Genomic DNA, 13596 nt, shown 5'->3' with positions numbered 1-13596 from the left:
TGGGTAGTGGGATGAAAGTCCCAGCCCTCTAATCATGCGTTTGTCTTTCCTATGACCAGTACCCATCCTGAAACTCTAGGAGCATCTAGGAGCCCCCAGCCTCCAGTCATCCCATTAATACACAAAAAACACTCATCACTCACTTTCAAGATTCCAAGGGTTTTAGGAGCTATATTTCAGGAAACCAGAAGGAAGACCATATATTTAGTTCATAATTAGAATGCCATAGATGAGACTGGTAAACAAACTTCCTTCCTTCCTTCCTTCCTTCCTTCCTTCCTTCCTTCCTTCCTTCCTTCCTTCCTTCCTTCCTTCCTTCCCTCCCTCCCTCCCTCCCTCCCTCCCTCCCTCCTTCCTTCCTTCCTTTCTTTCATTTTTATATATTTATTTTGAGACAAAGTCTTGCTCTTGTCCCCCAGGCTGGAGTGCGATGGCGCGATCTCGGCTCATTACAACCTCCGCCTCCTGGGTTCAAGCGATTCTCCTGCCTCACCCCACCGAGTAGCTGAGATTACAGGCGCTTGCCACCACACCTGGCTAATTTTTTTGCGTGTGTGTGTGTGTGTGTGTGTGTGTGTGTTTTTAGTAGAGGTGGGGTTTCACCATGTTGGCCAGGCTGGTCTAGAACTCTTGACCTCAGGTGATCCACCCGCCTCGGCCTCCCAAAGTGCTGGGATTACAGGCATGAGCCACTGCGCCTGGCCGAGACTGGTCAAATATTAAAGTTGAAATTGTAACAGGTGAAAGTCTCAGCCATGGTGGCTCAGGCCTGTAATCCCAACACTTTGGGAGGCCCAGGCAGGCGGATCACCTGAGGTCAGTAGTTCGCCATCAGCCTGGCCAACATGGTGAAACCTCGTCTCTACTAATAATTCAAAAATGAGCTGGGCGTGGTGGTGGGTGCCTGGAATCCCAGCAACTCGGGAGGCTAGGGCAGGAGAACCACTTGAACCCGGGAGGCGGAGGTTGCAATGAGCCCAGATTGCGCTACTGCACTCCAGCCTGGGCGACAGAGCAAGAGTCTGTCTCAAAAAATAAAAAAATAAAAATAAATAAATAAATAAATAAAATTAGCCGAGCATAGTGATATGCGCCTGTGGTTCCAGCTACTTGGGAGACTGAGGCCAGAGAATCACCTGGGAGGCGGAGGAGGCTGCAGTGAGCCATGACTGCACCACTGCACTCCACTCTAGCCTGGGTGACAGCAAGACCCCGTCTCAAAAAAAAAAAAAAAAAAAGGCCGGGCGCGGTGGCTCAAGCCTGTAATCCCAGCACTTTGGGAGGCCGAGATGGGCGGATCACGAGGTCAGGAGATTGAGACCATCCTGGCGAACATGGTGAAACCCCGTCTCTACTAAAAAATACAAAAAACTAGCCGGGCAAGGTGGTGGGCGCCTGTAGTCCCAGCTACTCGGGAGGCTGAGGCAGGAAAATGGCGTAAACCCGGGAGGCGGAGCTTGCAGTGAGCTGAGATCCGGCCACTGCACCCCAGCCTGGGCGACCGAGTGAGACTCTATCTGAAAAAAAAAAAAAAAAAAAATGGCAGGCACAGTGTCTCACGCCTGTAATCCCAGCACTTTGGGAAGCTGACGGGGGTGGATCACCTGAGGTCAGGAGTTCAAGATCAGCCTGACCGACATAGTGAAATCCTGTCTCTACTAAAATATACAAAAAATTAGCCAGATGTGGTGGCGGGTCCCTGTAATCCCAGCTACTCAGGAGGCAGGAGAATTGCTTGAACTTGGGAGGCGGAGGTTGCAGTGAGCCAAGATCACGCCCTGGCACTCCAGCCTGGGCAACAAGAGCGAAACTCTGTCTCAAAAAAAAAAAAAAAAAAAAAGGGAACGTCTCTTTCACCAGCTTGTCCTTTTCTTTCCTTTTGAAAATCACAGTGATTATGTCTTACTTTTTTTTACTTAAGAGCAAATTATACCTGTTTTCTCCAAGAATCAAGTACCTATCATTGGCCAGGCTTGGTGGCTCACGCCTGTAATCCCAGCACTTTGGGAGGCTGAGACGGGCAGATCATGATGTCAGGTGATCGAGACCATCCTGGCTAACATGGTGAAACCTCGTCTCTACTAAAAATACAAAAAAAAAAAAAAAAAATTAGCCTGGCATGGTGGCAGGCACCTGTAGTCCCAGCTACTTGGGAGGCTGAGTCAAGAGAATGGCGTGAACCTGGGCAGTGGAGGTTGCAGTGAGCCGAGATCGCATCACTGCACTCCAGGCTGGGCAACAGAGTGAGACTCCATCTCAAAAAACAAAAAAAAAAGAAAAAAGAAAATCACAGTGATTGTGTCTTACTTTTTTTACTTAAGAACAAATTTTACCTGTTTTCTCTAAGAATCAAGTACCTATCATTTAAAAGTGAAGATGTGGTGGGGTATGGTGGCTCACGCCTATAATCCCAGCATTTTGGGAGGCCAAGGCAGGCAGATTGCTTTAGCCTAGGAGTTTGAAACCAGCCTGGGCAACATGGCAAAGCCCAGTCTCTACAAAAAATACAAAAATTAGCTGAGTGTGGTGGTGGACGCCTGTAATCCAGGTACTTGGGAGGCTGAGGTGGGAGAATCACAAGAGCCTGGGTGGTGGAGGTTGCAGTGAGCCAAGATCACGCCACTGTCATCCAGCCTGGGTGACGGAGCAAGGCCCTGTCTCAAAAAAAATAAAGTTTTGGGAGGCTGATGCTGGTGGATCATTTGAGGTCAGGAGTTTGAGACCAGCCTGGCCAACATGGTGAAACCCCATCTCTACAAAAAATACAAAAATTGGCCAGGTGCAGGGGCTCACGCCTGTAATCCCAGCACTTTAGGAGGTTGAGGTGGGTGGATCACCTGAGGTCAGGAATTTGAGACTAGCCTGGCCAATGTGGTGAAACCCCTTCTCACTGGACGCGGAGGCTCATGCATGTAATCCCAGCACTTTGGAAGGCCAAGGCGGGTGGATCATGAGGTCAAGAGATCGAGACCATCCTGGCCAACATGGTGAAACCCCTTCTCTACTAAAAATAACAAAAATTAGCTGGGCGTGGTGGCATGCACCTGTAATCCCAGCTACTTGGGAGGCTGAGACAGGAGAATTGCTTGAACCCAGGAGGCAGAGGCTGCAGTGAGCCGAGATCACAACACTGCACTCCAGCCCAGGTGACAGAGCAAGACTCTGTCTCAAAAAAACCCAAAAAAACAAAAAACAAAACCAAAAATTATATGGACTTGGTGCCGCATGCCTGTAATCCCAGCTACTTGGGAGGCCGAGGCAGGAGAATTGCTTGAATCCAGGAGATGGAGGTTGCAGTGAGCCGTGAGTGTGCCACTGCACTCCAGCCTGGGCAACAGAGCAAAACTTTGTCTCTAAATAAATAAATAAATAAAGTGAAGATGTTAGATATTTTATCACATGTCTTTTACTCTTCATCCTCAAATTTCCCTTCCTCAGTTCTGTCTTATCCTATGACATGTGTGTCTGGATGGTCTATTGTAGGTGGCCACAAATTGCCGAGTTTACTTATTTGACATTTTCCTTCTGGGAAGTCGAGCTTTCAACAATGGACTTCAGATGATATTAGAAGACAAGAGAATTTTGAAGGTAAGTATATAAACCGATTCCTGTGCTATTAAGATTAGCAGCCAGGTTCTAATGACTGTTCCCTTCTGATTCCTTAGGTTATCCATGATTGTCGTTGGCTTTCTGATTGCCTCTCTCATCAGTATGGAATTTTGCTGAATAATGTCTTTGACACACAGGTACATGAAGGGAAGCACTGGATTCAAACCATTATATGCAGCTCCTGTAGATAAAAAGGCTCATCTGGTCATCTGATGAGTGAAAGTGTTTTTAAATTTTTTTTTTCATGCTCCATTTCTGCTCACTTTTCATGTAAAATGTTTGTACAATATGTGAGAACATTTGGTGTACTATAAAAGCACTGCAGAAAAGTTGCTTAAAATTATTTATAAAGATGTTTTCCTCATTTTGCTCCAGAATTTGTCAAATAAGAAGCAAGATTCATACTCCATAGCATTCAGAAACTTGAGCAATTTAGGGATCATTCAGAAGCCTGATATGGGAGACATAGTGTGAGATGAACAATCACATATCTGCCTTTACCACATATGTAACAATTAAGGCAAGCTGACATCTAGCTCAGGGGTACAGGTCATCCTGCGTATGCCCCCCCCAAATCTATGTGGGCCCCAAACAGCCTGAAGTGATATAATTTGTCTGTCATCTAGGGGACCTTAGAGAAATGATAAATCCCTAGATTCTACTAGCCATTGTTGTTGTTGTTGTTATTATTATTATTATTATTTGGAAGTGGAGTCTTACTGTGTTGCCCAAGCTAGTCTCAAACTCTTGCTCTCAAGCCATCCTCCTGCCTCAGCCACCCAAGTAAAGGCATGAACCTCTACTAGCTCTTAGAGCTGATCTGGGTTTCTGGTTTGACTGTGAGAACAGTAAAACCACTAGTTTTAATTATGTTTTCTTCAAGTTCTTCTAGTCTTTTAGGTTAATGACAGGAAAGGGAAATCTTGATTATGTAAGCTTAGAGCCTTTGGAGAGAAATTGAACTAATGAGTTGGCCAATTATTTTTGAGCAGCAATCTCTAAAAGTTCAATTTTATGTTACTATATTTGGTTCACTTTTTCTGTTTGTATATCTACTCATAATGAATTTGCTGCCATTTCTCACTTACCTCTTCCTTTGTGCCTTCTTTCAGGATGTTTCACTTAGTAGGGATTGCTTTTATGCTTACTCCAAAATCTAACATAATTGCTGTTTGTTTCCTTGAGGACATTAGGCTTCTTGATTAGATCTTATATGTATTGTCTAATGAAGACCTTGGCATATCTGTTCATGTTTTTCTTTTTAGAGTTACATAGTCCAAGAAGCAGAATTTTCACCAATTTGTTTTTCTATAACAGTGTATTAGTTTCTTATTGCTGCTGTGACAAATCACCACAAATTTAGTGGCCCAAAACAATGCAAATTTATTATTTTATTGTTTTAGGGGTCAGAAATCTTGAATCATTTTCACTAGGCTAAAGTCAAGGTGTCTTGCATGGCTGGTTTATTCTAGAAGCTCTTCTGAAGAGAGAGTGAGTTTTCTTGCCTTTTTCAGCTTCTAGCAGCCACTTGTATTCCTTGGCTTGTAGCCCCTTCCTCCATTTTCAAAGTGCATCACTGTAATCCCTGCTTCCATCATCACATCACCTTCTCCTCTGACTGTAGTAAAATCTCCTTCTGCCTCACTCTTAAAAAAAAATCACTTGTCAGGCCGGGCGCAGTGGCTCACGCCTGTAGTCCCAGCACTTTGGGAGGCCAAGGCGGGTGGATCACGAGTTCAGGAGATCGAGACCATCCTGGCTAACACAGTGAAACCTCATCTCTACTAAAAATACAAAAAATTAGCCAGTCGTAGTGGTGGCGGGTGCCTGTAGTCCCAGCTACTCGGAAGGCTGAGGCAGGGGAATGGTGTGAATCCAGGAAGCAGAGCTTGCAGTGAGCCGAGATCGCACCACTGCACTCCAGCCTGGGTGACAGAGCAACACTCTGTGCCACAAAAAAAAAATAAGTAAATAAAAAAATTTTTTAAAAAATCACTTGTCAGGCCGGGCGCGGTGGCTCAAGCCTGTAATCTCAGCACTTTGGGAGGCCGAGACGGGTGGATCACGAGGTCAGGAGATCGAGACCATCCTGGCTAACACGGTGAAACCCCGTCTCTACTAAAAAATACAAAAAAACTAGCCGGGCGAGGTGGCGGGCGTCTGTAGTCCCAGCTACTCGGGAGGCTGAGGCAGGAGAATGGCGTGAACCCGGGAGGCGGGGCTTGAGGTGAGCTGAGATCTCGCCACTGCACTCCAGCCTGGGTGACAGAGCAAGACTCCGTCTCAAAAAAAAAAAAATCACTTGTCATTCCATTTAGGGACTACCTGGATAATTCAGGATAATCTCATTTCAAAATCCTTAACTTAATCCCAGCTGTAAAGTCCCCTTTGCATGTAAGATAACATTCACAGGTTCCAGTGCTTATGAAGTAGTTATCTTTGGGGGCCATTGGCCAGCCTACCACACATAGATAAATACTTTTAATTATTTATTTTATTAGGTTTTCTTTTTTTTTTTTTTGAGACCGAGTCTTGCTCTGTCACCCAGGCTGGAGTGCAGTGGCCGGATCTCAGCTCACTGCAAGCTCCGCCTCCCGGGTTTACGCCATTCTCCTGCCTCAGCCTCCCGAGTAGCTGGGACTACAGGCGCCCGCCACCTCGCCCGGCTAGTTTTTTTGTATTTTTTAGTAGAGACGGGGTTTCACCGGGTTAGCCAGGATGGTCTCGATCTCCTGACCTTGTGATCCACCCGTCTCGGCCTCCCAAAGTGCTGGGATTACAGGCTTGAGCCACCGTGCCCGGCCTTAGGTTTTCTTATAAAATTTTCCTGGTTACCAGTAGATAATAAAAGTAATTTTTTTTTTCTGAGACAAGGTCTGGCTCTGTTGCCCAGGCTGGAGTGCAGTGGCATGATCATAGCTCTCTGCTAGTGAGGCCTCAAAGTCCTGGGCTCAAGCCGTCCTCCCACTTCAGCCTCCCAAGTAGCTGGGACTACAGGCACACACCACCATGCCTGGCTGATTTTTAATTTTTTTTTAATATATGGGATCTCTCTATGTTGTCCAGGCTGGTCTTGAACTCCCGACCTCAAACAGTCCTCTAGCCTTGGCTTCTCAAAGTGCCGGGATTACAGGTGTGAGCCAACATGCCAGGCCCATCTGTTTTCCTCCCAGAAACGGAGTCTCACTATGTTGCCCATGCTGGCCCTGAACTCCTGAGCTCAAGAGATCCTCCTGGTTCAGCTCCCAACTCGCTGGGACTATAGGAATGCATTCTCAGCCCACTAAAAATAATTCTTGAATTTTATCTCCCTTTCTTCATTCCCTAAAGGGTAACAAAGACTAATAAACAACCATAAGGCAGGCAGGTATTATAAAACAAGGAGAAAAAAAAAAATTAGGGGCAGTGGCTCACGCCTATAATCCCAAGACTTTGGGAGGCGGAGACAGGGGGATTGCTTGAGCCCAGGAATTTGAGATCAGCCTGAACAATGTAGCGAGACCTTGTCTCTACAAAAAAGTTTAAGAATACTAGCCAGGCGTAGTGGGATGTGCCTGTAGCCCTAGCTACTTGGAGGCTGAGGCGGGAGGATCCCTTGAACCTGGAAGATTGAGGCTGCAATGAGCCATAATTGTGGCATTGTACTCCAGCCTGGGAGATAGAGCAAGACCCTATATCAAAAAAAAAAAAAAAAAAAAAAAAAAAAAAAAGACCTGGCGCAGTGGTTCATGCCTGTAATCCCAACACTTTGGGAACCCAAGGCGGGCGGATCACAAGGTCAAGAGATCGAGACTATCCTGGCCAACATGGTGAAACCCTGGTAAAAATACAAAAATTATCCAGGCATGGTGGCGCACACCTGTAATCACAGCTACTCAGGAGGCTGAGGCAGGATAATTGCTTGAATCCAGGAGGTGGAGGTTGCAGTGAGCTGAGATCACACCATTGCACTCCAGCTCTGGGCGACAGAGGAAGACCCGTCTCAGGAAAAGAAAAAAGAAAGTAGATAAGAACACAGTAAAGTTGGGTTGCTGGGTGTGATGGCTTGTGCCTGTAGTCATGGTTACTATGGAGGCTGAGGTGGGAGGATTGCTTGAGCTAAGGAGTTTTGGACTGTAGGGCGCTGTGCTGATTGGATGCCTGTACTAAGATTGGCATCCATGTGGTGACCTCCCAGGAGCGGGGAAAACCACCAGGTTGCCTAAGTAAGGGTGAACAAGCCCAGGTCAGACATGGAACAGGTCAGAACCCCTGTGCTCATCAGTAGTGGAATCCTGCCTGTGAATAGCCACTGCACTCCAGCCTGGACAACATAGCAAGACCCTGTCTCTAAAAAAAAAAAAAAAAAAAAAAAAAAAAAGTTGAAAATTAGCCAGGCGTCATAGCTTGCACCTGTAGTCCCAGCTACTTGGGAGGCTGAGGCAGGAAAATTGCTTGAACCTGGAAGGTGGGGGTTGCAGTGAGCTGAGATCACACCACTGCACTCCAGCCTGGGTGACAGAGCAAGACTCCACCTTAAAAAAAAAAAAAAAAAAAAAAAATTGAGCTTTTATTCTGTTTTTTTTTTCCCCCCATTTTTCAGATTAAGTTGACTGAACAACTTTAAATTTCCTGATGACATGGTCTATTGTGTGGGTCCTTGGGGAAAATGTTATTTAGACATTTCTCTAAATATATTTCTGGCATGAGATAGCTCTCTGTATATATTCAACTGCTCTGTTTGTCTTTTTAAAATACCACAGGTAGCAGATGTACTTCAGTTTTCCATGGAAACGGGTGGCTATCTTCCAAACTGCATCACTACTTTGCAGGAGAGTTTAATCAAACACCTTAAAGTAGCCCCTAAATATCTCTCCTTTCTAGAAAAGAGACAAAAACTGATTCAGGTGAGTGTTAGAGGATGTCGTGTATGACATTATCTTTTTTCAAGTGTTTTCTGAGCTGTATTATCAGCCTGTTATATAGAAAAATGACAGCTGCCATGTACTCATATGAACATTGCCAAAATCTTAACTGTGCCAAATGGGAATAGTTTATATCTGGTCTCAAGTGGATAAAAGCCAGGATCCAGATTTGCTGGCTCTCAATTAAAAAGCACTTTTAGGCCGGGCTCAGTGGCTCATGCCTGTAATCCCAGCACTTTGGGAGGCCGAGGTAGGCAGATTAACTGAGGTCAGGAGTTCAAGACCAGCCTGACTAACATGGTGAAATCTCATCTCTACTAAAAATACAAAAATTAGCTGGGCATTGTGGCAGGCGTCTGTAATCTCAGCCACTCGGAAGGCGGAGGCAGGAGAATCGCTTGAACCCGGAGTTGGGGGCAGGGGCAGCAGACATTGCAGTGAGCTGAGATCGCGCCACTGCACTCCAGCCTGGGCAACCGAGTGAGACTCCGTCTCAAAAAATAATAAATAAATAAATAAAATAAGCACTTTTAAATACATTTTCTAGCTGTGACGGGGGAAATTTTTGTGAGAATTTGGATCAAGGCAATGGAACCAAAAATCACCCTAGTTATTTCTCCCAAAGTAAAGTAAATTTTCTTTAGCTTCTGACATCCTTGCATGAAAACTTAGGTCATAATTGTATTGGCTGCAGTTCTGTTCACATAATCAAGTTTGCTGCCTCTGGCTTTGAGAAGTCTTGATTGACCAACCTCTACCCTGCTCTTTCTCTGTTACGCACACACTGTTAATGTAGGAGTATGTGTGCAAAGCGTGTGTATGCTCAAAGGCTATCAATAGTGTGAAAGTAGAAGGTAATAATAGAAGAAAACAATAGTGTCTTAAATTAAGCAACACTTTAAACAGTTCTTTTCTTGAGTCTCACTCTGTCACCAGGCTGGAGTGCCGTGGGGCGATCTCAGCTCACCGCAACCTCTGCCTCCTGGGTTAAAGCGATTCTCCTGTCTCAGCCTCCTGAGTAGCTGAGACTACAGGCACGCGCCACCGCACCCGGCTAATTTTTGTATTTTTAGTAGAGATGGGGTTTCACCATGTTAGCCAGGATGGTCTCGATGTCTTGACCTTGTGATCCGCCCGTCTCGGCCTCCCAAAGTGCTGGGATTACAGGCGTGAGCCACTGCGCCCGGCCTTAAACAATTATTTTCTTTAAAGTCTTGCTTACTATTCAGAGGAAATTGTTTTATTGTCTCCAGGAAAATCCAGAAGTGTGGTTCATCCGACCTGTGTCACCCTCTTTACTGAAAATTTTGGCCCTGGAAGCTACCTACCTGTTACCCCTTCGCTTGGCACTCCTAGATGAGATGATGTCTGACCTAACCACCCTGGTGGATGGTTACCTAAACACGTATCGTGAAGGGTCTGCAGACCGGCTTGGAGGCACCGAGGTAGGTGCAGCTGTCTGTCTTCAGGACCTCCTTTCTGCCTTCTTCTCAAGGAAGGCAGACGCAGTGACACCCTTTCTTCATAGCTGCAATAGTTTTTATGGGGCCAACTTGGTGATAAATACTCTTGAAGGGGCAACAGCTTGGGCATGATCCATCCCCTCACCTTTTTATAATATTAAGTTAGGTTTCCAGGAAATATTTCTGTCTAAGAATGGGTAAGTTTAATATTTCCATGTTTATTTTTTTATTTTTATTTTATTTTATTTATTTATTTTTTTTAGATGGAGTCTCACTCTGTCACCCAGGCTGGAGTACAATGACGTGATCTCAGCTCACTGAAAACTCCACCTCTTGGGTTCCAGTGATTCTCCTGCCTCAGCCTCCTGAGTAGCTGGGATTACAGGCACCTGCCACCACGCCCAGCTAATTTTTGTATTTTTAGTAGAGGCGGGGTTTCACCATGTTGGCCAGATTGTTCTCAAACTCCTGACCTCGTGATACGCCCACCTTGGCCTCCCAAAGTGCTGAGATTACAGGTGTGAGCTACCACGCCCAGCCAATTTTTTTTCTTTTTTTTTTTTTTTTGAGATGAAGTCTCGCTCTGTAGCCCAGGCTGGAGTGCAGTGGCCGGATCTCAGCTCGCTGCAAGCTCCGCCTCCCGGGTCCACGCCATTCTCCTGCCTCAGCCTCCGGAGTAGCTGGGACTACAGGCGCCCGCCACCTCACCCGGCTAGTTTTTTTTTGTATTTTTTAGTAGAGATGGGGTTTCACTGTGTTAGCCAGGATGGTCTCGATCCCCTGACCTCGTAATCCACCCGTCTCGGCCTCCCAAAGTGCTGGGATTACAGGCTTGAGCTACCGCGCCCGGCAACGCCCAGCCTATTTTTATTTTTTGAGATGCAGTCTCGCTCTGTCACCCAGGCTGGAATGCAGTGGTATGATCTCAGCTCACTGTAGCCTCAGCCTCCTGGGTTCAAGGAATTCTCCTGCCTCAGCCTCCCAAGTAGCTGGGATTACAGGCACCTGCCACCATGCCCGGCTAATTTTTGTATTTTTAGTAGAGACGGGGTTTTACCATGTTGGCCAGGCTGGTCTTGAACTCCTGACCTTAGGTGATTAGCCTGCCTCGGCCTCCCAGAGTGCTGGGATTACAGGCATAAGCCACTGTGCCTGGCCTCCATATTTATTCTCTTTTTTTTTTTTTTGAGATGGAGTCTTGCTCTGTTGCCTAGGCTGGAGTGCAGTGGCACAATCTTGGCTCACTGCAAGCTCTGCCTCCCGGGTTCAGCCATTCTCCTGTCTCAGCCTTCCAAGTAGCTGGGATTACAGGTGCCCACCACCGCGCCTGGCTAAGTTTTTTTTTTTTTTTTTTTTTTTTTTTTGTATTTTTTAGTAGAGATGGGGTTTCACTGTGGTCTCAATCTGCTGACCTTGTGATCCACCCACCTCGGCCTCCCAAAGTGCTGAGATTACAGGCATGAGCCACCGCACCTGGCCACCCATATTTATTCTTATGCAGCAGAGAGATATAAAAAAACTATAGGTCTGAGGTCAGGAGTTCGAGACCAGCCTGGCCAACATGATGAAATCCCATCTCAACTAAAAATACAAAAAATGAACCAGGTGTGGTGCCACATGCCTGTAATCCCAGCTACTCAGGAGGCTGAGGCAGGAGAACAGCTTGAACCTGGGAGGCAGAGGTTGCAGTGAGCTGAGATCACACCACTGTACTCCAGCCTGGGTGACAGAGCAAGACTCTGTCTCAAAAAAAAAAAAAAAAAAAGAAAGAAAAGAAAAAAAAGGAAAAGCTTAAACTATTAAACTGAGAATTTCAATCATTTTTCAAGCATACTATGAATATTAACAATGACTGTCTCAAAAAAAAAAAGGGCCGGGGCCGGCTACGGTGGCTTACGCCTGTAATCCCAGCACTTTGGGAGGCCAAGGCTGATGATCACCTGAGGTCAAGAGTTTGAAATAAGCCTGGCAAACATGGTGAAACCCCGTCTCTACAAAAAATACAAAAATTAGCTGGGCATGGTGGCAGGCACCTGTAGTCCCAGCTACTTGGGAGACTGAGGCAGGAGAATCGTTTGAACCCAGGAGGTGGGGGCTGCAGTGAGCCGAAATTCTGCTGCTGCACTCCAGTCTGGGTGACCAGCAGAGACTCTGTCTGAAAAAGAAAAAATAAATGAGAGGCAAGGGAAGGGGAGGGGAGGGGAGGGGAGGAGTGTGGAGGGAAGGAGAGGAGGAGGAAGGGAGAGAAGGGGAGGAGGAGGAAGAGGGAGAGGGAGGAAGAGAGGAGTGAGGGGAGGGGGAGGGAAAGGGAGAGGGAGGAGGAGGAGGGGAGGGAGACTATGGACTTGGATTTGGCAAATTGTAGCCTGCTGGCCAAATCTGGCCTGCAGACTGTTTTCTCCAGCTCATGAGCTAAGAACAAATTTAACATTTTTAAACGATTGTTTGAAAAAAAAAGTAGTAGAAGTAGTATATGAGACTGTGGCTCACAAAGCCTAAAATATTTGCTGTTTTGTCCTTTACAGGAAAAGTTTGCCAGTTGCCGCTATAAACCAATCTTACTTATGAATATTGATATCAAATCTTAAAATAATAGCTTTTTTTTTTCTTTGTTTTGAGATGGGGTTTCGCTCTTGTTGCCCAGGCTGGAGTGCAGTGGCATGATAGCGGCTCACTACAACCTCCGCCTCCTGGGTTCAAGCGATTCTCCTGCCTCAGTCTCCCGAGTAGCTGGGATTACAGGCATGCGCTACCACGCCTGGCTAATTTTGTATTTTTAGTAGAGACAGGGTTTCTCCATCTTGGTCAGGCTGGTCTCGAACTCCTGACCTCAGATGATCTGCCCTCCTTGGCCATCCAAGATGCTAGGATTGGCTGGGCGTGGTGGCTCACGCCTGTAATCCCAGCACTTTGGGAGGCCGAGACGGGCGGATCACGAGGTCAGGAGATCGAGACCATCCTGGCTAGCACAGTGAAACCCCGTCTCTACTAAAAAATACAAAAAAATTAGCCGGGCGAGGTGGCGGGCGCCTGTAGTCCCAGCTACTCGGGAGGCTGAGGCAGGAGAATGGCGTGAACCTGGGAGGCGGAGCTTGCAGTGAGCTGAGATCCGGCCACTGTACTCCAGCCTGGGCGACAGAGCGAGACTCTGTCTCAAAAAAAAAAAAAAAAAAAAAAAAAAAAAAAAAATGCTAGGATTACAGGCGTGAGCCACTGTGCCCAGCCTAATACTAGCATTTTTTATATGAACCCTATATATGTTATTATTTTTAATGTGTCACTGGATTCTAGTTGTAAGCATGGTTCAGTGTGACAAGATTCTCCATTTCAGTAGAGCCAAGAAAGTCTTATGATTATCTTATAAATTATAATATTCTACATGCATTATTGGTCACAGTTGGAATAGATGGTAACTTTTCTAACCCAATAAAATATATACAGTCATCTCTTAGTATCTGTGGGGGATTGGTTCCAGGATCCCCCATGGATTCCAAAACCCATGATGCTCAAGTCCCTTATGTGAAACATAAGGATGATTATATGAAACATATGGATGAGCCGGGCGTGGTGGCTCATGCCTGTAATCCCAGCACTTTGGGAGGCCAAGGCGGGCAGATACC

At 46.2% G+C, this 13596-nt stretch overlaps 1 protein-coding gene across 4 annotated transcripts in view; it reads left to right on the top strand.

Moving 5' to 3' along the window:
• EXD1 (exonuclease 3'-5' domain containing 1) overlaps positions 1-13596 on the top strand; it is a 48545-nt gene that overhangs the window by 30336 nt on the left and 4613 nt on the right. For all 4 annotated transcript variants that reach the window (XM_050799483.1, XM_050799484.1, XM_050799482.1 and 1 more), the window contains 4 exons: positions 3484-3588; positions 3666-3746; positions 8352-8495; positions 9767-9958. In XM_050799483.1, coding sequence (XP_050655440.1) covers positions 3484-3588; positions 3666-3746; positions 8352-8495; positions 9767-9958 — 522 coding nt within the window. The remainder of the gene's footprint in view (positions 1-3483; positions 3589-3665; positions 3747-8351; positions 8496-9766; positions 9959-13596) is intronic.

The sequence above is a fragment of the Macaca thibetana genome, chromosome 7 (genome assembly GCF_024542745.1).
Source record: "Macaca thibetana thibetana isolate TM-01 chromosome 7, ASM2454274v1, whole genome shotgun sequence".
Lineage (NCBI taxonomy): Eukaryota > Metazoa > Chordata > Mammalia > Primates > Cercopithecidae > Macaca > Macaca thibetana.
The sequence above is the reverse complement of the archived record's forward strand: the minus strand, read 5'-3'. Positions and strand labels throughout refer to the sequence as shown.